Source organism: Panthera tigris, chromosome A1 (assembly GCF_018350195.1).
Source record: "Panthera tigris isolate Pti1 chromosome A1, P.tigris_Pti1_mat1.1, whole genome shotgun sequence".
Classification (NCBI taxonomy): domain Eukaryota; kingdom Metazoa; phylum Chordata; class Mammalia; order Carnivora; family Felidae; genus Panthera; species Panthera tigris.
Window position 1 is genome coordinate 186,831,072 of NC_056660.1, and position 27,638 is coordinate 186,858,709.

At 47.0% G+C, this 27,638-nt stretch overlaps 1 protein-coding gene, 1 long non-coding RNA gene and 1 pseudogene across 7 annotated transcripts; 1 reads left to right on the top strand and 2 right to left on the bottom strand.

Annotated features, from left to right (window-relative positions):
* Nucleotides 1–821: 821 nt before the first annotated feature.
* LOC122240447 lies at nt 822–7,731 on the bottom strand. The gene is made up of 4 exons (XR_006220195.1): nt 7,642–7,731; nt 5,560–5,665; nt 1,616–1,688; nt 822–949 (listed from the first exon to the last, which is right to left on the bottom strand). It is a non-coding gene; the product is annotated as an uncharacterized LOC122240447 (long non-coding RNA).
* C1QTNF2 (C1q and TNF related 2) lies at nt 5,221–26,779 on the top strand. Of its 6 annotated transcripts, none has more exons than XM_007077613.2 (5): nt 5,221–5,282; nt 14,638–14,713; nt 15,484–15,563; nt 22,044–22,296; nt 26,003–26,779. In XM_007077613.2, the coding sequence occupies exons 3-5, from the start codon at nt 15,519–15,521 to the stop codon at nt 26,614–26,616; spliced, it is 912 nt and encodes a 303-aa protein (XP_007077675.1). In that variant the 5' UTR covers nt 5,221–5,282; nt 14,638–14,713; nt 15,484–15,518; the 3' UTR covers nt 26,617–26,779. The 6 variants fall into 6 exon arrangements, with proteins under 6 accessions (XP_007077675.1, XP_007077671.2, XP_042848998.1 ...); XM_042993045.1 differs by lacking the exon at nt 5,221–5,282 and adding an exon at nt 5,681–5,753; XM_042993051.1 differs by lacking the exon at nt 5,221–5,282 and adding an exon at nt 7,863–7,950.
* Nucleotides 8,519–11,995, bottom strand: LOC122240446 (annotated as a pseudogene).
* Nucleotides 26,780–27,638: the final 859 nt, after the last annotated feature.

Consider the following 27,638-nt stretch of genomic DNA (forward strand, 5'->3'; position numbering starts at 1 on the left):
AGCTATTTGGAATGATTCGTTAATCATTTTTAACCCTCTTTTGTACCAAAATTGGAGAAAGGAAAGGGTGGAAGAAAAGGCAAAAAGAAAGGCCAGGAATGCCTACATTTTAATCATGGATGGAAGTCAAAAGATTGTGGACTTTCTTTGTCTTGATTCCACAACTCACTACCACAAGTCACTGAAGGACTCTGCCCTCTTTGTCTGCATGAAGACATGAAATGAAATGAAAACCAAAGACCAAATTATTCCTCAGGACCTTCCCTCCTTTGAAGATTCAGATGCAGTGTAGCTCAGGGGCACTTGTTCTCCCAAGTTCGCCATATTGAAAAGGCAAGAGTTTTCACAAATCTGTACGTGATTAATGTCCAAATGGGTGGTACAGTTGAGAAGACATTTAGACAGTGGTGTGCTGGTAATCAGGCTGCAGGCTGGGTTGAAGGAAGAGATTCTTGATTTCTAGCTTTTGCTGATTTCTGTCTTGTAATTATTCCCATTATGACAGTTACAAACTTAAGATACATCACTTAACTCAGAATTGGAAAGGGAAGCACAGAATTGGCTGCTGTCTCCAGCTAACCACTAGTTAGGAACTCAAAGAAAGCATTTTCTTCAGACTGTTCTGTGTTGAGAGGCCCTTCATGAAAGAGAAGAGATTTGGGGATGCCTGGGTGGCTCAGTTGGTTGGGCATCCAACTTTGGCTCAGGTCATGATCTTGGGGTTTGTGAGTTTGAGCCCCATGTTGGGCTCTGTGCTGACAGCTCAGACCCTGGAGCCTGCTTCAGATTCTGTGTCTCCCTCTCTCTCTGCACCTCCCCCACTTGTGTTCTGTCTCTCTCAAAAATAACATTTAAAAAAATTAAGAAAGAGAAGAGATTTGAAGTAGGCACTGAAGGATAGTGCTGTAGGAGTCTTCCCATGGTAAGTGACAGGAACAATTCACACCAGCTTAAGGAAAGAGAATGTGAGAATGTGAATGTTGTAGCACAATATCTGCACAAACGTTTTCAATAATGTAGTCAGAGCACTCCTCCCATCTTTCAGTTCTTACATCTGCTTCTATTTGTATATTGATGTCATTGACTCCTCCTTCAAGCAGGCTCCCTCCAAATGGCAGAAAAAATGGCTAGTGCAGCCCAGGGCTGTATCCTTACAATTAACAATTAAAAAGAAAAGCAGTACTCCTTTATAGAAATCACATGGAAAGACTGATTATCTCTGCTTGAGTCTCATGCCCACCATTTGGACTTTTAACTGGGCACAAAAGGAAGGGGTACCTGGTCCACATGCCCCTGCCCCTGCAGCTAGAGGGCAGGGAGAGTACTAAGATGGACCACTTTTTCTCTACTGCCCAATACATATGAGAATCACCCAAATAGAATTCCCCAATGGACAGAGGAATAATGGGCAGGTAAAAGCCATGAATCTCTAGTAGACATATGGGTAAGGTTGTGGAGAGACAGAAGAGGGGTGCTAGTTAGAGGGAATTGCATAAATGGAGGTACAGACACATAAAACTTGAAGGAGTAGTTGGGAGTCTGCAAAAAGATGACTCTGACCAAAGCAGAGCTACCCATAGGGCAGTAGTTCTCAATGGAGGGCGATTTTACCCACCTTGGGATATTTGGCAATGTCTGGAGATATTTTTGGCTGTCACAACTGGAGGTGGAAGGATTGCTGCTATCATCTGTAGAGTAGAAGACAAAGATCCTGCTAAACATCCTACAATGCACAGGATAGTCCCCCACAGTGAAGACTTACTGAGCCTCAGATGTAAGTAGTGCAGAGATTGAGAGATCCTGACACAGGAAAAATAGAAGTGTCTAGGAAGATGTCAAACCACAGAGGCTTCCAGTTAGTGAGGCTACAGAAAGGCTGACGGGTTGAGGATTTATCCTATGACCATTGCACAAGGAAGTATTATAAAGGTGTTGGGAACAGCTAGTGTAGCTCTTACATACAGGTCCTTCTGCCCTGTGCCTCTCTCACTCCTCCTTTGCCACCTTTGCATGGGTGGCTCGTTTTCATCCTTCATAAGTCAGCTTAGATGTCACCTATTCATGAGATCTTCCCAGACCCCCCAGTGAAGTAAATTCTCTCACGGGACTCTACACCACTGTTCTCTCCCATGGTTCATGGTTCCCTCTTCTTTTCCTTCATAACTCTTTTTTTTTAATGTTTATTTATTTATTTTGAGAGGAGAGAAAAAGTGGAGGAGGGGCAGAGAGAGAAGGGGGAGAGGGGGCACTCATGTGCCTTCTCTGACACTCTCAGCACCTGTGGTTCACAGCATGACATATCAGGGCTCTCGTGAAGGCACACAACTGTAGCTATTTTAAGAAAACACACATGAATAAAGAGAATCAAGTAAATTCAGAATCCTTGCAGAGCAAGTTCTGGCCTGGTGCTCCGAGAATGATTCCCAGAACACTACACAGTACTGACCCCCCAAGGAAGCTACTATTCCTACCACAATCTGGAAGCTGGCATTCAGGGAGTCGCCGGCCCAGTCTCTAGCTACAGGAATACACAGTTTGGGGTGTAATCTGGGACCAGGAGTTACTGCCCACACTCCAGGGCCATAATACATATGCTAGCTCACCACCAGCACAATGGATCCCTCTCAGACTGATGCCTCCTTTCCCCCAGACTCAATTGTTTTTCTTAACTCAATTTTGAATTCAGGTTTACACAAGTGCACAGGACTGGCTAAACATAAATTACAATGGGAACCCCAGCAGTAGAAACATTGGGAAGTGAGTTTTTAGCTTTCCAGCTTCTGTAGTATAGGAAGACACACCAAGAAAGGTTTGGACAGATGTGGAACAAGCCAATCTCCCACCTGGCACATGGCTGCCCCTGCTGGTTTGTAAGCACTCTATAGCCATAAATGTCACAAGGTCACTCATCTTCTCAATATGCTGAGCATGTTCTCCAAACATGAATAGTGTTATGGAATGAATTGAACTGAACCAAACAAACAGGAAAATCCTCATTTTTGTACACTGTATGTTTCCTGCAGCGCTTGTTGCATTATGCCTCTTAGACCAATTTGTGTTGATTCATTTTCCCTAGACCAGAAGTTCACTTCTTTGTCCCCACACTCATAATAGGTAACAAATGTTTGCCAACTGAATTAAAGGCAGAAACAGGCTAGAGGAGGAAGTTCTGAGCGCCATTTCAGCTTCAGGCAGCTCCTGCAGCTCCTGGAACAACCATTTCATGAACTTTTTGGATTTCCTGCCACATGAAGTCATCACCACTAGGCTCCTAGGTTTCAGGTCTCCTCCATAAGTTGGAAGAACATCCGCTCCCATTCACTCCGCCAGGAAACATCCATTAAGTGCTTCCCTGGTACTGAGTGTGGCACCACTGCCTCTTCCTGTGCTTCTCTCTAACCATTTCCTTACCGACAAGAGCGTGTCAGGAATTTCAACCTCTGTGGCAGTGGAACCCCATGGGTAACACATGGAGATTCCTACTCTACCCTAGAGTCTTTTAGGTTGAGAATGGCATCCATGCATCATTCAAAGGTGGGTTTCCTTACCTTTTCTGATTCCTGAAATATGTAGAAACAAACCAAGGTACCTAGAGGGAGTGGTGAACAGAGGTCCCCTCTCCAGCCATCTATGAATCAACACACTAAACCCTATTTCATAGGTCATCTTTCTTTTGTTTAGACCTCATACTTCCCCTACTCCCAGACAAGTCTCAGTTCTCCCTCAGGGCTCAACCCAGGCCTTCCTCTGAACACCCAGGTTTATATTCAGTGTTTTCCTTTTCTGTAACACTCATTTCACTTGTAGCCACTTGTGTCACCCCTACTAGACTCTAAGTTCCATGAGGACAGGCACCAAACCTATTTGGTTTATCTCCACATCTCCAGCACCTAACTCATAACACATAACCGATATTATCAACTGTTTGTTGAATGAATATCTGTTGAGCCCACTAACTTTCATCCTCAGACAATATTTATGTAATGTTAGTAATAATTCTCTACATAGTTCAGTGGCTTATCAAACACCTTTATGGGTGAGTGTTCCAACTTCAGGGGGAAAGAGAATACAATAATATAATCATTACTCTCTACTTTTCAGAAAATAAAACACCATCCATCAAGTACTGACTTGACTTAGGTGGTGGAATCCGCAGAGGTCAAATGCATACCTGCATTAAAATTCTGAATGTGGGTCATGTATCATCTGCTAACCAGATGCTCTGACAGCTGAGTGAAATAGTGGTAGCTTGTAGAAAAGAACAGTGGAAAGAACAGGAAAAAGTTAAAGCCAGACCTCTATGATTTTTCTTTCCTCCGGTATCTGCTTGCAACCTAAACAGATCACTCTGTCTATTCTGAGACACTCGGCAATTTGACTCCAGGCCAGAGAGTTTGTGGAGCCAGTGAGCCTTTGCTTCTAAGAGGAGGGAGATGAGGGCTGGAACACAGGGGCACTATTATGTACATGCACACTCACATCTGGACAAATCTACACCAAGGCATGTGTACATATACAAAGTGAGCCACTGCACAAACAGGTGCCACACAGAAAATCATGCACATACACACTGATATGTGGTTGTGCACACTCATACACACATTTAAACATGTACCCAACACACGGATATCCAGCCACTGATGTGTACACCCAGCAAATGAAGTACACTTCAGTTATACACGGAGCTGCAATCTTGGACATGTGCTTATAAACGCACATACAGGAGCCCTGATGCACGTTTGGACACATGCGCTTATGAATGCACACACATACAACTAAACATGCACACACGATTCATAATCACTCTCAACTAGGTACACTCCCTTCGGTACACCGAGGAATTTACGCTGCTATAAGCTGTCACGCCCACAAGCATCCTCTGATCCACAGCCAGATGAATGCTCACGTGAAAGCAACACAGATGTCTTTTGAGACACAGGCACAAGTACCCACGCCCTTGCAATCGCCTGAGTAGCAATCACTCTCGTGCATGTAAACCTTCAAATACACTGACAAGTTCTACACACAGACATGCATTGACACACTCAAGTTGTCACCAGCGCTGAAATTTTTTCCAAACCGATGCGGCTGCCAGAAGGAGAGCTCCGAGCTGCGGGCTGGCCCACGTGACCGGGAACCAAATGCTCCAGCCCATGACGGGATGGGAAAAGTATGCCTGGGGCGGGCGCTGGCCGAGCTGCTGCCGCTGGAGGCGGGGACGCGGAGCAGCGCCGATAGCTTCGTGGCTCCGGAAGCCCCTGGACGTGGCCGAGACTGCTAGGGTGAGTATCGGCGAGCTACCCGAGCTACCCGCGCCCGCACCTCCGACGCCCTCCCGCGGGGTCGGAAAGCGCTGGTGGGAGGGGAAGGATCCGGTGCTGGAGAGGGGACATGGGGAGTGTGTCCGCGGGAGGGAGGTGGAGAGCTGCAAACGTCCCCTCTTTGCAGGCCGGGCAGCCCCGGGATTCCCAGTTCCTGACCTCTGCCTTATGAAGTATAACATGAATTAACATGTGCTGAGAGCTTACTGTATGCCAGGCTCTGTGCTCAATGGCTTACCTGTTGATAGTAATACCTCTACCATTGATTGAGCGCCTATTTTGTGCCAGGCTCTGCCAGCCCTCTGGTGTGCTGTTTCATTTCCATGACGACAGGTTATCCCCAGCTGCAAAAGAGGAACCAGGCTCAGGGACGTTAATGACTTACTCAAGACTGCACAGCTAGTAACTGGTGGTAAAGGGGATTGAACCCTGGTAAGTCTGAGTCCAATGCCCCAAGCTAACCATCATAGTTGTTATTTATGGAGTGTGTGATCTCATTTATATTAATTAAATATGTATGTAGATGGGCAAACTGAGTTCAAAAGGTACTAAATGGCAAGCTGAGGTTTGCACCCAATTCTTTACAACTCTCTTCACCCTCCCTCTTCCCCCAAACTACTTGTCTCCAAGCCTTGTCTTACTGTGTTCTTATTTCTCCAACCCACTGACGCCGTCCTGTTCCAGGACTGTATCTCTCAGCTGAAGGACTGCAATGGCCCCCAGTGGTCTCCCAGTCCGCTTCTCTCCCCCAGCACCACAAAGCCTTTGCACAATTTCAGTGTCCTCTACTCTTTGGCCACAAGACTCTCCTCCCTGAACCCTTCAAAATTTCCCCATCTTAGACCCGCCATCTCCCAGAGACCTTGTTGATCCTACCCAGACCTGTTCCTACCCCCACCCAACCAGCAGCAATAGCAACAAATCCTGCATATGTCAGCCCATGGCTGATGCTCAGTTAGCATTGTTCAAAGTCTGTCCTCTCCTCTCCCCACCCCCTTCTGCCCCCTCCCCCGTCTGCACAGTTCTTTCCTGATTTACTCTGTTATCTGGTAATTGTGTCCATTAAGTCCACTTTCAACTGCTAACTCCTCAGACCCCCCACACCTCTTAGAACATCACTACTACCCTTCATTCTGACGCATCAAGTGTGCCACTGAGTTTGCTTCTTCCCAAATGTCTGACTTCTCCCCATCTCCTAGCAGGGACACCAAACTTGCCTACCTTCTGATCCTTAAATGTTAGGGTTACATTTTGTTTTAAGTGACATAAAACTAACAATGCTCATCATAATTCAGACAGTACAACAAAGGGGGGGGGAGTGAAAAGTAAAAGCCCACACACCTGCTCCTAATTCTGAGAGGTAACCTGTTTATCAAGAAGCTGTGTCCTTTCACAAATTCTGTGTGTGTGTGTGTGTGTGTGTCCCCTTTTTTTTTTTTTTTTTTTTTAGCTCAAGGAGAATCATCCTTTACATTCCATGCTGCAACTTGCCTTTTTCACTTTGTGTATGTTGGCCGTCTTTCCATCTGCACGTCTGGACTTACTTTGTTCTCATAAAGGCATCACAGTGTGTCGTTGTACGAGTAAATTGAGGTCTCTTCCACAAGTCTGGGGTCATCTCTGAAACTATTCTGCCTCCATCAAATAGTCAGCAGGTTCCCCCAGGAAGTGACTGCTTTCTCAGCAAATCCCTCTTCTTCCCTATCTTGCTCCTCCTCATCCGTTGATTGGACATAGGGGACTGAACCTTCCTTCCTACAGTACCAGGCTCTAGTGCTGTCTGCTCCCGAATGTTCAGCATAGGCTGATAGTCCATGTACACGCTCACGGCTTCCCTCACCCTTCCCCCCATCAGAGGCTTGCCAGCCGGGTTTGCCTCTGTGAGATGAACTCCTGCATAAAGCAGATTTCGGCTCAAATTCTATTCTAGGTTTACTTTCGAAAGGAATTCTATGCCAAGTCTTTTTCCAAGGAAATAATCCTCCTTGGATTTGTTCATTGCTGTGAATGGCTTACCTCTATTAACACACACGTGCACGTGCGCACACACACACATACACACACATAGCTGCCCTGTTAGTTAAGGCTTTATACTCATGGGTCCTGTGCCCAGCTCATGGTAGAGGGACATGAGCTCTGGTCCCTGAGTCAGCAGGCTTGGGTCCCCTCCCAGCTTTAACTGGGAAAAAATGACTTCACTTTTCTGAGCCCTGTTTTCTCTTCTGCCAGTGAGGATGACAGTATTAGCCTTCCTGAAGTGTAAAGACAGTAAAAGGAAAAAAGGAACATCAAAGCTTTGAAATCAGAACACATAACATACATGGAGAACACCCTTTTCCTCTAGGCCACAGGTTGCCAGCTCAGATGCCAGTAGGGGCCGCGGGTGACACCGAAGTAAGCAGAATGCATGTTGTTTGGGAGTGGCAGGACTGTGGGCACAGAATGTAGGTCCTATGTAGTGGTCTGCTAGGGCGGCCATCACAATACCACAGACAGGTGACTTAACAGAAAGTTATTCTCAGAGTTCCAGAGGCTAGAAGTCCACGATCAAGGTGAGGGCCAGTCTGGTTCCTTCTGAGGCCTCTCCCCTTGACTCGCAGATGGCCACCTTCTCTCTGTCCCTCACAAGGTCAGACCTCTGTGTGCTGTGTCCTAATCTCCTTATAAGGATGCCAGTCATAGTGGATTAGGGCCCATCCGTAGGACTTTATTTTCCTTTACCTCTTTAAAGGCCCAATCCCCAAATATATAGCCCCATTCTGAGGTTCTGGGGGCTAGGACTTCAACATATGAATTTGGGGGAACACATTTCAGCCCGTAACACTTCATCTCAAAGGGCAGTCAATTGGTGCCCTGCCAAATGTTTTTCAAGGAAATAATCCAGATTCTCAAGAACACCTGGAAATCTTGATTTATTTTTTATTTTTTGCTTTCTCCAACAACCTTTCATTAACCTGTTTAAAAGTGCTGAAGCTCTTAGGTTTATGGTGATGACTTTTTAAATATTTTTTTAATGTTTAATTATTTTTGAGAGAGACAGAGAGACAGAGAGAGAGAGAGAGAGAGAGAGAACAAGTGGGGGAGGCAGAGAGAGAGGGGGACAGAAGATCCGAAGCAGGCTCCACGCTGACAGCACAGAGCCTGATGTGGGGCTCAAACTCATGAACTATGAGATCGTGACCTGAGCCAATGTTGGGGAGGCTCAACCAACCGAGCCACCCCAGGTGCCCCAAGTTTATGGTGATGACTTTTGAACTTCCGTGAGCCCATTGAGCTTCCATTGAGCTCTTCTCCCAGTGCTTGAGAACCCTGTCCCTGTCTACTTCCATCTCTTCTCTGGCCCCAGGGCTCTTCTCCCCTGGATTCCTTGGCTTCTCACCCTCCTCCTCTGGCAAAAAGTCATCGGTGCTGTCCCCATGCTCAGTCCCTCCCAGGTCCTTTCTGGTGAACAACTCAGGCAGGTGCAGGTGTGTCGTGCTGTCCTCGCTGTCTCTCACAGCTGCTCCATGATCGCTGGACATGGGTTCCCAGAAGGCTTCTCTCGGACGGGGTGGCCCGGAGCTATGCAGCTGGTCTCCCTCCTTTTCCTTTTGTGCAAGAGGCAGGCAGACGGGCACACATTCCATGTGCTGCTCCTGGCACTCTTCGCACAGTTCTCTGGTACCGCTGGCACTGGGTAGGCCTGAACGGGTGCTCCAGGGACTTGTTGATGTGCTGCAGGGTGAGTTTGCAGAACAGCTGGGGTGGGTTCTTGGTGCTGGGCACGACATGCAGTTCGGGGAAGTGCAGGCCAGCTGCCCGTATTTCTTGCCACAGGTGTAGATCTGGTGCTCAGGCAGAAGGCAGGGCAGCTCGTGCCGGTGAGAGAGCATTCCCTTGCAGGCACCAGGCTCCAGCCAAATTCTGATGCCCTTGCCCAAAAATCTTGATTTTAAGATAAGACCTCCCACGGTTTACATTGACAACAATTTCAAATGAAAAACAAAACCAAAAAAGCAGCAGTCAGTGGTTTACCTAAGGCCACTGATAAGCCTCAGGTCTAGATTATCGTTCCCTCAGTGGCAGGGCCATCCTCCCTAGCTTTTTTATTTTTACTTTTTTAAGCTTTATTTATCCATTTTGAGAGGGGGTGGGGAGGGACAGAGAGAGAAAGAGAGAGAAACCCAAGCAGGCCCTGGGATTATGACCTGAGTCGAAACCATAACCTGAGCCACTCAACAGACTGAGCCACCCAGGTGCCACATTCCTCCCTAGCTTTTTAATGCCTTTCAACCAGAGGTCAGTGCACACTGCAGTGTTAATTAAGAGCTATTTGCTGAATGAGTAAATTCAAAGTTTATAATCCTGTTTAAAGTAGGTTACGCATAGGGGCAGCTGGGTGGCTCAGTGGGTTAAGTGTCCGACTTCAGCTCAGGTCATGATCTCAAGGTTCGTGGGTTTGAGCCCTGAGTGGAGCTCTGTGCTGACAGCTCAGACCCTGGAGCCTCCTTCGGATTCTGTGTGTGTCTCTCTCTGCCCCTCCTCCACTTGTGTGCCTGTGCTCTCTCGCTCTCACTCTTGCTCTCCCTCCCTCTTAAAATAAATAAATAAACTTTAAAGTAGGTCACACATACAGAAATCCTGGACCTTTGCATTTGTGCTTTGTTGTAAAATCATATCAGCTGTTATGACTGCCTTCCAGCTGTTTACCCCAAAGTTCCCAATCATTCAACTCCCCATTCTCACACTTTACAGAGGAGGAAGCAGAAGACCCAGGTCTGCTCATTTAGCCTCCCATAATATCGTTATATCATATCTCACATTGTTTTCACTTATTATCATTGTATCAGAATAATACTACCATTAAGGAGTACTTACTGTTGCCTGGTTACTGCATTATCTCATTTGATGTTCACAATTATTCTACCAGAGAGGTATGAGAGATCTAATAACTCAGGGAGACATGCCTAAAGACCTCAAACAATTCAAACTTGTGTAACTCAAAATGCAGATATTTCTGTTTACCTATTAGAATAATGCTGTCATGTGGCTCTGGCATAAGCACGGTTTACAATTTACAATTCACACTGCCTTCCAGGGTTCTTGACAAACTTTTAATTTGGGGATTTTGAATTATTTCAGATTTTACACATAAAACGAAACAATAAATATTTTTCTATCATGCTTTTTCAAATTCAAATGGTTTAAACAAGACCATGCAGTATGTTTTTTTTCCATTTTACACATAAGGAAACTGAGGCCCAGAGGGGTTAAAAAACAAAGGTCAAACATCTATAACATGACTCCTAAGCACCAGACCAGCTCTGTGCTTCTTGAAGGCCAGCCCCGTGTCAGGTCTTTAGAGTTACTGTGAATACCTGTCAGGGCCTGACTGGGACTAACTCCATGGAGACAGAAAGCCCAGAGAAGTCAAGGACAACTTGGCCTTTTCTCCCTAGCCCTTCAGAGTTCAGAATTTGTTCCTCTCCCTCAGCTCCTGGGTCTTCAAGTGTGGTGCCTTCTATACTATTCCAAGGGATCATCTAGCCCCCAAATTTCCTTCCCTTGCCTTCTGCATGGTTCTGGATGCCCTTTGGAGAGATAGCTTGTTTTAAAGACAAAGGAGGTTCAAGGCTTGCTTTCCAAATGATCACACGGGTGTGCCAGGCTGGACCCTCAGTATAACCAGACCATGTGCCCTATGAGAGTGACAGTCACATCTTTTCATCTCCGGAACCTCAGTGTCTGGCCTCCTAGGCGATAAGAGTAAGTGACACCATTTACTGAGCATCCATGTGCCAAGCCATGGTACCAAGCTCATGACACCCCATTTGGCCTCCTGTCACTTGATGAGCTGAGCACTATCCCATCGATTCACCTCTTTGTATTACGGAGCATGAACACACCAGGTAGCTCAGTGATATGGGGCCAAGGCAGACAGCCCCATCCCTCCCTCAGGACGCAATGCCAGGGCGGGAGCAAAGGTCAAGCCTCCTCTCTTTTGGTGGCAACTGACAGAAACACAACACAAACCACCTTAAATGAAAATGGAGAAATAGAAGAAGGCAGGGGATCCGCCTGAAATGCCACAGGACTCAGAGGTCAGGACTGTTTTTCTTCATGAGTTCAGTTGCAGTTGGTGACAATTACAATTTTAAACAAGGTCTTAATTTTTGAGTCATGCTTTATTTTCAATATCCATTATCTTGTTTGATCTTCAGAAGGAGAAGAAATAACAATAATAGCTAATGCTCTTGTATCCCTTATCACATGCCAAGCGTTGTTCTAGGAACATTCTAACCTCATAACAACCTTCTAAGGTAGGTACTATTATTATTGTCCCCATTTTGGAGAGGAGGAGGCTGAGAGAGATAGAAGAAGTAATTTGTAACAGGTCCCACAGCTGGTTCATGGGATCTCAACTCAAGCGGCTGTGTATTGAGCTGATACAGTAGCCACCACGTGGCAGGTGAGCACCTGAAATGTGGCCAGTCTGAATTCAGATGTGCTGCAAGTGTAAAATACACACTGGGACTCCAACACTGTGTGCTAGTTTACAAATGTGAAATGCCTCATTAATAATTTTTACACTGATTACATGTTGAGATGATATTTGAGATGTTAGGCTACATAAAATATTAAAATTAATTTCACTGCTGCTTTTTACCTTTTGAACATGGCAATGAGACCCATTCTGAACGGTGGCCGCACATCATATTCCTACTGGATAGCGCTGCTCAAACACGCTCCCCGGCACTCCGGCTTGCCACTTGAAGGCTGGCCCTCAGGACAAGCTGGATACAGGGCTCGGAACACCCTCAGGCCTCCTTCCCTCCCCTCACATCTGGCACATCAGCTGCATTCTTCTAGCTCACTGGAGTCCTTGGTCTCCATGGCAGAAAACAACTGTGGGCAGCTCCAAAGTTGATGGCTTTGTGCCCTCATTGCACAGGCAGCTGCGGCCCAATGTGAAGCAGCCGGGGGCCCGGGGCCGCGGGCGGGCCCCTTGCCCCCCACGTCACATCACATGCCATGTTGGTTGGTTTGCAAGGGTTTGGGTGTGTATAGCAGAAGATCTACCTCTGGTGTGAGCACAGTGGTCGCCAGGCTGACTTCCCGTGTGCCTTCGGCAGGGCAAGCCCTGCGAGATCCTGGCCCCTGGGATCTCATTAGGTCACGCTTTGTCCTCGGATCTCTTTTTCTACACTGAGCCAGAAGCGGGGAGTGGAGGAGGAAGAAAACAGCAGATAAAATAGTTTCTGGGGCTTCTTGGCAAGTGGACCCCATACCTTTTAACCTTCTGTGTTAGGCTGTGGCTGCTGGAGTGCTTCCAAATCCCAGGAAAGGGGCCTTTTCCGTGAGCACTGTGTGCAGAGCTGCTGCCAGCCCCTCTCCTCCAGGCCGTCTGTCAACTTTTCGGAGAAGCTGGAGAGGGCTGTTTGCAATTTGCTTCCTGGAATTCAGAGAGGGCATGGGGTGTTTTTCATTATAGAATTCTCACTCCCATCAAAGGGAAGTTTCAGGGAGCTTCAGCCTGAAGCAAGCCCCACCCCATTGCAGCCACCAGCCCTTCCCTTTTAACCCCAGAGTCTAGGAGAATTGCTAGCTGGGTGGGATTCACATACCCTCCCCCGCCCAGAACTCCCCCAAACACTCCAGGGGCTCCTAGTGGGAGGTCAGAACTGCTTGCTCTTAGTTCAGAGACAGGCGGTGGCAATTACAACTTCAGGCTCTAACTTTGGTATCATGTTTGCTTTCAACATTCGCTATCTTGTTTGATTCTCAGAACAGCGCTGTAAGGTAGACAGTGTGAGTGTTACTACCTCCATTTTATAGGTGAGGAAATGGAAGCTCAAATACAAGGACATGACTTCCTATAGTCACATAACCAGTAAGTTACAAGACTAGGGCTAGGACCCACATCTTCCAATCCAAAACCGGTCATCTCTCCCTATTTCCTTCATTGGCCAAGTGTGGCTTTGTCATCTGCACAAAGCAAATGACAGTTGTGATCCTGTTGCCCTTGATTAGGAGTGTGTTGTTCAGGCTGTGGAACAACTCTGGGCTGAGCATGTCCTATGTGCAGGGCAGGCACAGTGCTGGGCTCCGGTAACATAATAAAGAGCAAGACAAGCAGGGCCTTGCTTTCCTGGACCTTCCACACCAGCGGGAAGACACAGTTAATGGGTCGAGAAACCAATATAATCACAACTTGATCCACGTGCTTTTGAAGGAAAAGCAAACCAGAGGTGGGTGAGATACTTTCATTCCGTGACCAGGCAGGTCTCTCTGAGGAGACAGTAGTACAACTGAACCTTGAAGGATGAGGCAGGCAACTGTCTGTGGACTTCACAGGGAGGAGGTTAGGGTTGGGGCAGAGCTCACAGGGAGGAGGTTAGGGTTGGGGCAGAGCTCATAGGGAGGAGGTTAGGGTTGGGGCAGAGCTCACAGGGAGGAAGTTAAGGTTGGGGCAAAGTTCTCTCCAACTGCTGAACAGTTAGGGTCCGCATACTGGGCTCAAAGATTTGAGTACGGCACCTCATTGTTCCTATAAAACTCCAGGAGTTGGATATATTATTACTTCCATTAGATAGTTGAAGAACTAAGTGGGTGGGTTTCCCATGGCTTGTTTTTTAATGTCTATTTATTCAGAGAGAGAGAGAGAGAGAGAGAGAGAGAGAGAGAGAGACAGGCAGAGACAAAGACAGAGAGAGATGATCCACAACTCGCTCTTTGCTGAGAACAGAGAGTCTGATATGGGGCTGGAACCTACGAACCATGAAATAATGACCTGAGCCAAACTTAGAAACTTAACCGACTGAGCCACCCAGTTGCCCCTGGTTTCCCATTGCCCTTAATTGCAGAGTGTATTACTACCACTACCTGTCAGTGTGTCAAAACCTGATAACCAACAGGCCAGATTTATTTAAGCATAATATGTATCTTCCTGTCTCCCAGGCAAGATGGCTCAGAATTCAGCAGCCTCGCTAAATGCTCAGGACAGTGTCCCACTCCGGTGTGGTCAGCAGGACACTGATGTCCCCAATTGTGGCCCTTTTCTCGGCACAGTCTGGGCTGAGGGCCCTTGGGAGTGAACCAAGGGCTGATGTCCTGGGGGCCAAGGGCAGAAAAAAGGAGGAAGGCTCATCCCCCTACATTAGCTCCTAGTGTTTTCCTAGAACATGTGTATCTGAATCTTTGGTGACTTAACTGAGACATGAGAAGCCCAGGGACTGAGCAAATTAAAACCAGACTGAAGAACTTCATCCAAGTTTAGTACCTCATGATTTCATTCTGGGAGGTTGACCTACTAATGTATCTTTTTTTTCTACGACAGGAAGACTGTCATGCAGCCTTCTTACTCAGCTCCCACCAGAAAGGAGAATTTAGGAACTAAGATAGCTTTTAAAAAGGTGAGGAAGAACCAATACTTTTTTTCTCTCTGATCAATTGAACAGATACTTATGGAACACCTGCTGTGTGTAAAATGTTCTGCAAGGTCTCTCCCCAGAGTGAGGGTGGGGGCCCCCTGTGCTCTAGGAGGTCAGGAGGAACAAGGGATCAGAATTAGATCTGGTTTGGGTTGGAAAAACTGAGAAAGGGAGAAAACTTTTTTGAATCCAAGGACTCCTTTTGGATTTAGTCCATCGCCTTGTCTTCTCCTCGCTGTGGATTTTCTTGAGGGTAGAGTGTGGGTCTCACTCATTAATCAGGAAAAGATTTCTCCAACACTCCCTGTGTGCAAGGAAGTTGGAAGACCTGGGGATATAGAAGGACCAGCTGGGGTCCCTGTTCCCATGGGGTTTCCACTTTACTAAGAGAGAAAACAGGCCCAATAAGCAGGTTAGCAAGCAAACACAACGAATACACATGCATTGTTGTAAGGGCTAGAAAGACACACACGAGCTGAAGTCCAGAGGGAGAGCTGTCTGAGAGGGCATGTCAGGGAAGGCCTTGGAGGAAGTGACATTTAAGCTGAAACACGAGGAATAAAGAGCCAGGGAGCCAACAGGGTGCGGCTCCTAGGCTGGCAGAACAGAGCTTGGTCTGAAGGAGGTGGGGTGGCTAGGCAAGGGGGAGCAGGACAGGCAGGGGGAGCTGGGACTGGGGCGGTGACAGCGAAGGCCAGGTCATTTAGGGCCTTGTGGGCCACGTCAGGGTTTCCAATGTTTGCTATTTGCAGCCGGCAACAACTGGAGTAAGACCCTCCAGGAAGTGATGTGGCTGAGTTATGGTTTTGAACAGTCCTTCTGGCTTCACATGGTGAGTACGTTTGGGGGGGCGGGGCGTGGAGGGAAGCAAGAGACCAGCGAGGAGGCTCCTGCTGGGATTAAGCAAGGAGTGAGCCGCTGGGGCTGGGGCTGTGCTTTGTGCTGGTTTTTTGGTTCAGCTCATGGGAACACCCTATTAACACTCCAAAGGGACTTGTTGACGTCAGGGCCAAGGACCCCCCAACCCCCACCCCATCACCTTGACTAAGCCATGTGTGGGCCTCTCAAAGGACAGGAGGTTTTTCCCAAGCATCGATTTCCTCAAGTATCCTGAGGAGAGAAAGCATCACTTGTACGTTTTCACACATGTATTATATATACACAGGTGTATGTGTGTATGTGTGTGTTTACAGGTGTGTGTGTGTGTGTGTGTGTGTGTGTGTGTGTGTAAACTGATATGAAAGAAATCTCTCCATTGCTATGTGTGGCTTTGGCAAATGCTTCAAGGTCTCCTCTGTGATTCGGAATATTTAGGAGGAAAATCTAAGAAATGCTGACATAATGGAAAGCATTTGGGCATTAGGGTCAGCCAAACCCAAGTTCAAATATAACTTCTGCCATGAACTAGTTGTGTAAATATGAGCAAATTAGCCTCTCTGAGTTTCAGTTTCCTCTTATATAAAACACAAAAATAGCAGGGGGAAGGGAGAGAGGTATAATAGATGAAGTGTAGTCTTCAGAATCCCTCAGACATGGGTTTGAACGTAGTCCCCATTGCTCCAATTGTGTGACTTCGGGTAAATCATATCACTTCTCGAAGCCTCTGTTTCTTCCTCTGAAAAATGGGACAATAAGTTTATCACCCTCATAGAATTTATTATAAATGCCAAATAAAATAATTCATGCAAAGAGCCTCACATAGTGCCTGGAACATTGTAGGTGTCTAATAAAGTCAGTTTACCTCTGCCTCAGTTTCCCTGTCTGTAACTAAAGGGGTTGGTCCGTTGGGGCCCTCCTCAAGTTTCTAAATTTATTTAAAAGAGCTTGGAAGAGGTAACCTATCTGGATTCTTTGGGGGCTCTGGCTCCCCTCCAAGCATCTAGCCCCCAGGTTTGCTTACCACCATAGTGTGGAGAGTAGGCATGGGGGCCAGACTCAGGAGGGTGAGGGCACTGTCTGGGAGCAGGACTTTTTGGAGCCTTGTTTTTCTTGGAGGTGCGCTAGAGGCAAAGAGTCTCTCCTCTCCCTCCAGAATCTAGTCTCCCCGCCTTCATTTCCAAAATAGTTCCTGGCTCAGACTTTGGGAACCACCAGCCTCCAGCTCTGAGAAATCCCTTCCTCCCTGCCTGTTCCAGAGCCCTGCTGCTCCACCCAGCCACTGGGGCCTGCTCTGGGCCAGCTGTCATCAAGCGAGATCCCCTGTTGTCCAAAGAGGCAGAGGTAGGCGGGACAGCAGACCCTGCTCCCTCTTTCTGGGCTTGTATGGCTGAGAGTGATCATCAGAAGAGAAAAGGGGGCTGCAAACTGAAACAGATGCTTCCTCTCTCTCCTTCCTCTCTCATCTAGCTGTCTCTCCTTCCTGCCTTTCTTCATCTAGCTGTTTGCACGACTCTCATCTGCCTGGGAGACTCACTCCCACCCACTTCCTTCCTCCCTCTCCCTGGTCCAAAATGTTTGCCGTTGCAACTTTTCCAAACCATTACAAACCTGCTTTGAGAATTGAGTTTCTCTTGTGGGCGCCCAGATGTGTCATAGCTCACAAGTAACAATGACAGTTTTCCAAGACTCTCATCAAGCAGACCAGGAGAGGAGATGGAGATACCTGGGGCCTGGGAGCATTGGGGACACGGTTCTCTGAAAGTACATCATGCATATGACACTTCCACCGTGTTCACCGGGTCTGCCAACCTCCTCTACTGTCATTTAGGCCAACCATGTTGAGTACATGTGACACCAGAGGCACATCAAACTGCAACTTGATTTTTGTCTCCTCTGCCCCTTTGTGATGAAGCCAGGGAAGCCCTGGCAATCCACTCCCATCAAATCCAATCTTCGATCTTTTTTTTTTTTTAATTTTTTAAACATTTATTCATTTTTGAGAGTGAGAGAGACAGAGCATGAGCAGGGGAGGGGCAGAGAGAGAGGGAGACACAGAATCAGAAGCAGTCTCCAGGCTCCGAGCTGTCAGCACAGGGCCTGACGCGGGGCTCGAACTCACGGACTGCAAGATCATGACCTGAGCCGAAGTCGGAGGCTCAACCGACTGAGCCACCCAGGCGCCCCTCTTCGATCTTTATTCAAAGGTGACACTTCCTCTTGTTGCTCAGCAAAGATGTGAAGCTGGCAGGGCTCCCTTTCTCAGCTCACCCCTTTCCAGGCTGAAGGAAGGAGAGATAAGGGGACAGGAAGCAGGAAGTCTCTTCATGCTTCTTGGCAGGCACAGGGACTGAACTGCTCTGCCTCTCTGGGCTTGGCAGACATTGAAGCTGCCTCTTTCGGGGGTGCCTTTTGCCGGCTCCCTGGGGTTGCCATATTGGACTCTGACCGTAACAGCCCTGAAGCGGGCACTCACATTCTGTTTGTTGGCAAGTCCAGGCCTCGCCCTTGGCCTCTGGCTTTCCGGTGTCTGCCCTGCATGGTTATCACTGCTGGGGCCCCTCACTTTCTGTCCAGACCCCTCTGGCCCAGGCTGGCTCCCACTGGGGAATGTCTACTGCCTTCCATCTCCTGGGGAGGCGAGAAGGCAATTGGCCCCCTTCCCATGCTCTCTTTCCCCTTTTGCCCAGCCTGTCTCTCACCTTCCAGCTTTCTCACACAGCCCTCAGAGGCACAGCCACTCTCCCTCCCCCTCCCAGGGACACAGGTCATATTTTAAAATCCTTGATCTGCCAAGAGCACCAGGAATCATGGAGTGGGCTCACACTGTTCCTTTGTCAATTCTTTGCTTTGGCCTGACCACTCCATTTAGCAGACAGCCTCTCATGAGTCCTGGTGCCCAGGTGGAAGTTTCGATTGTAACACTCTCTTACACTTGCTTTCTAAGTCTTGCTTTTCCCCCTTCTTGGAGACAGGTTGCCCAGAGCTCACCTATGCCCCAGTCCAGTTCTCCTTCTCCACGTGGGGCCTCAGGACTTCCCTCCATTCCAGCAGATGCCCTTCCCCAGGGTCCTTGGTGCTGTGCTCCTGTCTGGGGCTTTCCAAGGTCTCTGTGCATATTTGGAGGGGGTGGGGAGGGCCTGCTCGAGAGTCTTTAAGAACGGGTGTGCAATGCCACAGATAACAGTGTTCTTGATTAAAAAGGGTTACTGGAAAGGGCTAGGGAGGCATTAAAGATACTGAAATAATTTACCAGACTGAAATAATTTTCTTGACTTAATCAGGATTAAAGAAATTTTAAAGACAATAATTTTGTTATTATATGACATAATGTTATTGAAAACAGCATCTAGTACTAAATCACCTCTACCTGGCCAGGGCACCATTATGACACCTATCTAGAGAAACCATCTGAGGTCCAAACAAGGTGAGCCTTGGCTGGAACTAGAACAGCCCCTGCATCTGGGGCAGTACAGCACTGTGGTCTCCCCTCCTCTCCCTGGCAGAAGAGGCCTGGTTTTCTCTCCCCTTCATCTGTCCCCAGGGTTAAGGATTCTGGAGGGGCCAGGAGGAGAGGTAGAGTCAGCCTGTTTCCAGAGGCAGCCTGAAGTCTGGACAGGCTCCTAGGACCAGGGCAAAGCAAGGTTGGAAGGAAAGGGAGGTTGAGGGCCCAGGAGGAGAGGGGGCCTGCCAGCACCACAGCACCTGTTGTTTGAAGGCTCTGGTTAGGTAGCCCAAAGCAGTGCAGTCACAGTGGAGCCAGTAAGGGTTACATATCTGCAAGAGGGCAGGTTGAAGTCTGAAAGGCTCAGCACCAGAGGTGAAGAGACCTGAGAGACCATCTAGTCTAGTGATTCTCAAAGTGGGTCCCTGAACTACCAGCAGCAGCATCACTCAGGTACTCATTTATAATGCAAATCCTCCAGCTCCAGCCCAGACCTACTGAATCATAAACCCTGGGGGCGAGGCCCAGCAAGCCAGGTTTAAACAAGCCCTCCAGGTGAGTCTGACCCACGCAGAAGTGTGGGAACCACTGACCTAGTTCAAACCTCTTATTGCTCAGGTGGGAAAACAGACCCAGAGAGGGAAGAGGTCTTGCCTAAGGTGACAAAGCAAGCTACACTTTGGAGCTCATCCCCACGGGAAGAAATCATGCCTGGAAAGTTCGTTCTTGAGAGAGAGGCTGTTGATTGCAAAGTGACCGAGCCAATTTATTGAGAGATCTTGGTCAAGTTGCTTATTCCTGCTCTGGACCAAAGCATCTGCGTCTTTACGTGTGGGGCTGGGAGTGCATCATTTCTGAGCATATAACACTCTGGCTTCTGGTGATCATGCTACTGCAGCCACCAGCCTTGAGGACACAGTGTAAAATCAAAATACATTGAGACTTGCAACATTTCTTTAAAGATGACTTCCCATACCACTTTTCCAGGAAGCTCTTACAGGATGGGTGCCACCAAACTGAGGGATTTTTTAAAAATTGTTTTTAATTAAACAAAGAGAGAAAGACCTAGGATTCCTAAAACAGGAGATATAACCCAGGAGAGAGGCAAAGACGATCGCCACAATGATCATAAAGAAGAAGCTAGGATGGCAACTGGTTAGCGTGTGTGGGGATCCAAACAGGAGGATGGGGGGCTCCGGGACTTCTATCATCAGGAAAATAAATGGAACAAATTATCTGATATATTTGATAGTGTGGAAAATAGTGACTTAGGGAACTAAGCCAAGGAAAAAATGAAGTTAATATCTCCAGTAAGGAAAAAATGTACAAGAAAGGACATATAATTATAGTACAGTGCTTAGCTTAGCAATAAACAATACTCATAATAATCCAGAGTGTAAATTTTGACTTTATCACAAATTATATTTTAACTACGTGTGGGAGAAGAAATAGGGGCTAGGGTGTTGGAAGGGGGCATATTCTTCATCTATTATAAATGAAATTCAGAAGATAATGTCTAAAATTGATAAATAAGGGGCACCTGACTGGCTCAGTCGATAGAGCATGTGACTCTTGATCTCAGGGTTGTGAGTTCAAGCCCCATGTTGGGCGTGCTACCTACTTAATTAAAAACTTTTGGGGGGGCGCCTGGGTGGCTCAGTCACTTAAGCAACCGGTTCTTAATTTTGGCTCAGGTTTGTGATTTCGAGCCCCACATTGGGGGCTGGCAGCACAGAGCTTGCTTGGAATCTCTCTTTCTCCCTCTTCTCTCTGCCTCTCCCCTGCTCGTGCCCGCTTGCTCGCTCTCTCAAAATAAATAAACATTTAAAAATTTAAAATGGTCTTTAAATAAAAATAAAAACTTTTTTTGGTTAATAAAAAACCATATACACAAGAAGAAATAGCTGAAAGGATTTGGGGTAGGATGTGAGGTTAAGGATAGGTAGGACTGGAGATCACAGTTTTATGCTGTGTGTGACTTACAATATTATTTGACTTCACAAACAATGTAAGTGTATTATTTCACTTTTTTTAATTTTTTTAATATTTATTTTTGGGAGAGAGACAGACAAAGCACAGGCTGGGAAGGGGTAGAGAAAGAGGGAGACACAGAATCCGAAGCAGGCTCCAGGCTCTGAGCTGTCAGCACAGAGCCCGAGGTGGAGCTCGAACTCACAAACCACGAGATCATGACCTGAGTCAAAGTTGGACGTTTAACTGACTGAGCCACCCAGGTGTCCCTTCATTTAATTCTTAAAAAAAAAAAAAAAAAAAAAAAAAAAAAAAGTATGCATTATAGCCTGCAGCAGAGTGGCACACACTCTGAATCTGGCCCGTCTGGCTCAAACCCCAGCCCTGTCACCTGCTAATTGCAGGAGTTAGGCTTGTTGTTAAAATTTCTGGGCATCCACTGCCTCACCTGTGTCTCTCTGGCAAGGATGCTCTGAGGTAAGTAACGTACAGAAAGCACTTAGCCCATGCCTGGTGCACAGGAAGCACTTAGAAGAGAGGCTGCTACCATCGCCTGCTGTGCTGCTCGGGTCTGGGGCACCTTGACTCAGAACCAGAGCCTCAGTGCCCACCCGGCCATGTGCTACTCTGAGTCCCCCTGGAGAAGCAGCATAGTTGCAAATCATCACCTACAATTCAAAGTATTTCTACTTGTGCCACGGATTCGAATGAAATCCTAGCTTGTTTCTTTCCGCCCACTGCTCCTCCCAATCGGCCTGACTGGGCTGTTAGGTCCTGCCTCTGTTTCAGCTACACCGAAGGACAGCAGTGCGATGATGAGTGCCTCACCCCCAAGACTTCTCCAAAGTGTATTCTGCGTCCGTGACTCGGTTCATCCAAATATGTCCTCAAGACATGAGAACACTGTCCAGCCACTTGTATATGATGGAGGAGAGAGTCTCTTCCGGCTGCCTCCCCTCCTCCTCTGGTTTCCTTTCTGACTGACCACCAATCAGCTCACAGCTCTTTTGCCTTCCACAGGTGACCACCATGATCCCTTGGGTATTCTTGGCCTGTGCCCTCCCTTGTGCAGCTGACCCGCTGCTTGGTGCCTTCGCCCGCAGGGACTTCCAAAAGGGCTCCCCTCAACTTGTCTGCAGCCTGCCTGGCCCCCAAGGCCCGCCTGGCCCCCCGGGAGCCCCAGGGCCCTCAGGAATGGTGGGAAGAATGGGCTTTCCTGGAAAAGATGGCCAGGATGGCCAGGATGGGGACCGGGGGGACAGCGGAGAGGAAGGTAAGAGGCCCAGTGCCTGTCTCTCCTATTCCTGCCTGGGGTTGACATCCTCTGGCACAGAGGGAGTTTAGTTATGAAAACCGGTATGAATCCCATTTCATTATAAACCAAATTAATGTCTTTTTAAAAAACAGAGCAGTGTATTCTCCTGAAAGGAACAGTAGGTATCAGATCTTGTGTTCCTTCGCCAGCTGCACCATTGACTTGCTGAGTTGCTTTAAACAAGTCTCCTGATATATGATTCAGAACACCTTTGGCTGCAAGTGACAGAACTCAATTCATAGCCTTGAATGGAATTTATTGGCTCATGCAACCAGGAAGTTCAGGAGCCAAGCTTCAACAATGGCTGGGTCTGGGAGCTCAAAGCTGTTGTCAAGGCTCTGCTTATCTGTGTGTGTGGGTTTTGTTTTCACAAAGGCTGGAAGTTTTGAAATGGCTACCAATGGGCTCGAGTCTAACTCTTCATGGTTTGATCCACAGAGCAAATCTCAGCATGACCAATCCTTCTAAATCATATAGGTATCCTGGACCACCAATCCTTTTGGCCATGGAGGTGAGGTACTACGATCTGCCAGGACTGGGTCATGTGCCCACCCCTGGTGTGTGTGAGTGGGTGGTGAGTTGGTCACTGTGGTTGACAGCCTTGCTGGGACCACACGAAGTCATGAAGGAGGAGATGCCAGGCAGCCAGCAGACTGGACAGTCTCTACAGGCCCTTTCAGCCTTGACATTCTTTGTCTCAGAACTTTTAATGTCAGCAACATCCCTAAATGTATGTTTTAAGCAGTAGGGGAATCATAATAACTTTTATTTGTATGGCATTTTAACGTTGACAAAGCACTTTTGAGTATGCTGCTCCACTGATTGTCCATACCATGCTATGAAGGAGGTATTCTTACCATCCCCATGTTACAGATGAGGAAACTGAGGGTCAAGGGTGATTAAGTTGAGAACAGCACGTCATGGCTGCGAGACCTGAACTCTGGAAACAAACTTGGGGACCTGTTTTGGTGAATTAGTTAACCTTTCTTCATTCCTCAGCTGCTTCATCTCTAAAATAGAGATGATAACAGCACCTACCCCATAGGGGTCTGATGATGATAAAATATGACGTGTGAGGCATCAGCATCAAGTAGATGTACAATAAATGGTCATCTCCCCTTAACTGATGTGCTGAGATCATATAATAGGCTGGTACCTGACTCCAAATCTAGACCTTCTCCTACCATACTAAATTAACTCCTCCAAAGCACCTCCTTCCCCACAGAATAACTACATAAATAATGGTAATGGCTTTGACTTGGGGAGGTATCACAGTGTGTCAAGCACTCATGTCATGGTATCCCATTCCATGGGATACCCCAGTGGTAGCTTCAGTCTGGACTGGTGCTCCAAGCAGGGCCAGACAGAGTTTTCCCTGACATTCATCTTACAGGTCCCAGAGGTGAGAGGGTATCTCTGCTATTGACTTTTTCTCCTTGATCAAGAGCCATGAGGATATAGGCTTGGCCATCTCTCCTGCCCATGCAGAGAGTCTCTGCTGAGAATTAAGGCAACACACCAAGGAAGGTGGTGTTAAGAGACAGAGAGTCCTGACCTGCAAAGCTGGGCCACTCTGGGACAAGTACAGGATATCATCCAACCACCTCTCCCTGACATACACATACAAATCCATCTCCAAAAAGGTCTTAAAAAGTAAAACCAGCTTTTCTTGAAGTTTCTTGAAAAGGTATCAAGAAGGAGGTACACCACATAACACACTGTAGAACTTCCTGATAAGCTTTCTTATCTATTTGTCTCACCCCAAAATCTCCAATTCAAAATGACTCAGTCTTTATTCCTCCTCACCTTTCTCCCACTATTAAAGCAATAAGTTTTGCTTATTTTTATTTTTTCATGGGACAGTTTTATAATCTGACTTTTTTCCCATGTAAAATTTTTTTAATTACAAGTAATACACAAATAAATTCTTATTGTAATATATTCAAACAATACAAATAAAGCAAGAGAGCTCCTTAATTCCTACCCTTCTCATCTTCTCCTCACTTTCCAGAGGTAATTACTATTAATTGGTTAGATGTATATCCTTCCTGGCCTTTTTCTACATAATTTATATATGTGCATAGTAATACCAGGCATTCATTGCCAGGCCCTTAACATTAAGCAATCTGCTCCTGAAAATTAAATGAGAAATTTCAGTGAGAAAATGCTCTTTGGGAATCTATTTCCCAATTACTTAAAATAGGAAAAATTTAAATGCATTACATGTTAACTCAAAAGTTTAAGACACAGTGAAATGCCTACATATATGCATATAAGAAGCAAAGTGCCTTTTTAGAATGAAAAATGCCTACAGCATTGCTTTTTGATCACCCAGTTCATTTGGTGGTTACAAACAGTCACCTGCGTACAATAATACTAGGATTACTTCTGGCACCAGCAAACTTCAGAAGCAGGCCCTCGATTAACATTCAGCAAACTTTTCAAACACCTACACCCAATTCTGCCAGTCTACCAATTGTACCAATTATACAATTGTATTTAGATATGACTCAAATCTTTACCCACTTTTGTTTTGTTTAAAATGATGTATTGAATTTAGGGGACATAAATAGACATGTTTCCTGTATAATCATTAGCCAAAAATACTGTATTGAGAGAAATGCACATGTTATGAAATCTGGGTATAAAAAACCAAGGGTCATTCTACAGGGAAACATTACTTGGGGAATGTTCTTCAGGATATGCCAACTATATTCTGTGAGTGTTTACTTACTATGGGCCAGCAACTCTCCTATGCACTTAAATGGTTGTAGAACTAGTTCGTGTTGTGGTTTCCTTTCAACAAAAAAGTTTCAGTCACCTGCTTTTTCCTCTCAACAGTGTACTTTAGAGAAGTTTTCAAATAGTACACATAAATCGCCTCACTTTTTTAAAACTCCTGTATAGAATTGCACAGTATGGGTAGACCATAATTTTGGAATCATTTCTCTTTGAATGTTTATTTATTTTGAGGGAAGAGAGAGAGCACTTACAAGCTGGGGAAGGGCAGAGAGACAGGGACTGAAGATCTGAAGCAAGCTCTGTGCTGACAGCAGAGAACCTGATGTGGGGCTCAAACTCACGAACTGTGAGATCATGACCTGAGCCAAAGTCGGATGCTCAACCAACTGAGCCACCCAGGTGCCCCATGAATCATTTCTCTTTGGACAGGCATTTAGTTGTCCCTAGTTTTGCTATTATAAGCAGTGCTGCACTTAAACTCTTGCACTATGGACAGGGACCTTGTGTACTAGGCAGGGCTCTTACTAAGATTGATATGTTGAAGTCAAGAGGCTTCTTCCAATTCTTTTGTCAACCCATTACCAACACAGCCCATTGAAGGACTGGTCTGGCAGGCAAACCAGACTCTTCCCTAGAAGGCAAGGAGAAGGAAAGGGGTGAACTGTTATAAGTTATTCTTTTTTGCCCTGATCCACAGTGGTTCTGGAGGGTAAGTATCACCATTCCCATTTTCCAGATAAGACTGAGAGAAGTGCCCCAGGTTATACCAGTAGGATTTGCATCCATTTCTATGTGACTCCAAAGCCTTCTTGCTCTTTCCATTACCCAAAGGCTCCTGCTCCAAGGATGGAAAGCCAAGGCCCACAGCCTCTGCCTAGTTCTGTGAAGGCCCCTCCATAACACCAGCTGCTCTGTCTTCCAGGTCCACCTGGCCGGACAGGTAACCGGGGAAAGCCAGGACCAAAGGGCAAAGCCGGGGCCATTGGGCGGGCCGGTCCTCGCGGCCCCAAGGGGGTCAGTGGTGCCCCGGGGAAGCACGGCACACCAGGAAAGAAGGGGCCTAAGGGCAGGAAGGGGGAGCCGGGCCTCCCAGGCCCCTGCAGCTGCGGCAGTGGCCACGCCAAGTCTGCCTTCTCAGTAGCAGTGACCAAGAGCTACCCAAGGGAGAGGCTGCCCATCAAGTTTGACAAGATCCTGATGAACGAGGGCGGCCACTACAACGCATCCAGTGGCAAGTTCGTCTGTGGCGTGCCGGGGATCTACTACTTCACCTACGATATCACCCTGGCCAACAAGCACCTGGCCATTGGCCTGGTGCACAATGGCCAGTACCGCATCCGGACCTTCGATGCCAACACGGGCAACCATGATGTGGCCTCGGGCTCCACCATCCTGGCTCTGAAGCAGGGTGATGAGGTCTGGCTGCAGATCTTCTACTCAGAGCAGAATGGGCTTTTCTACGACCCTTACTGGACCGATAGCCTCTTCACAGGCTTCCTCATCTATGCTGACCAGGACAACCCCAATGAGGTATAGACAGGCAGGTGTTGGGTCTCCAGGGAGGTAACCAGATCGTGGACTTCCAGAATAAGACCCCTCAACTCTCTTCTGAGTGGGAGTGGGACCTCCCAGCCTCGGACATTCCTCTTCTGCCCATTGTTTCCTCCATCATTAAATCCAAGCTTTTTTATTCATCCTCCCACCTCTCCATTCACTAAATTTTTTTAGTGTCCACTGTGTGACAGGCACCATGCTATGCTCTGGAAGGTGCCTCTGTGAACAAGATAGACAGAGGCTCTGTCGTTGTGAGGCTTACATTCTAGTAGGAGATACAACTTACAAATAAGCAATCAAAGAATATAATTATTGTTCCAGGATAGAGACACACATGCCATGGTCAAGAGTAACAGGAATTACTACTATAGTAATGAGACAAGGAAGAAGTTGAAACTGTTTTTAGATTTTACTTTTTTAGGTTTACTTACATAAGGTCTATAAATCTTAAGTGGACAGCTCAATGAGTTTTTACACATGCACACAGCTTGTAACTTCCATGTAAGTCACGAACAGAATATTTCCCCCTCTTCCACTCCCCAAGGCTCTCTTAAGTGCCCTCCCAGTCAGCACCAGGAAGAAGTTATTTGTTTTCAAGTTTACTTATTTAGTTTGAGAGAGAGAGAGAGAGAAGAATAAGAAGAGAGAGAGAATCCCAAGCAGTCTCCACGCTGTTAGTGCAGAGCCCAACGCGGGGCTTAATCTCGCGAACCGTGAGATCATGACCTGAGCCAAAACCAAGAGTCAGATGCTTAACTGACTGAGCCACCCAGGCACCCCAGGAAGAAGTTATTTTTAAGCTGAGTCCAGAAGCAGAAGACAGAGCAAGACAAAGGTCTGGGGGAAGGGGCCTCCTGGAAGAAGGAGCTGTGGTGCAAAGACTTTGCATCAGGAAAGAGTTGAAAATATCTCAGGGACTGACTGAAGGCCAGAGAGATGAGTGAAGTGAGAAAGGAGACAGGAGGCATGAGGTGTGAGGCTGGATATGATACAGAATCTCACAG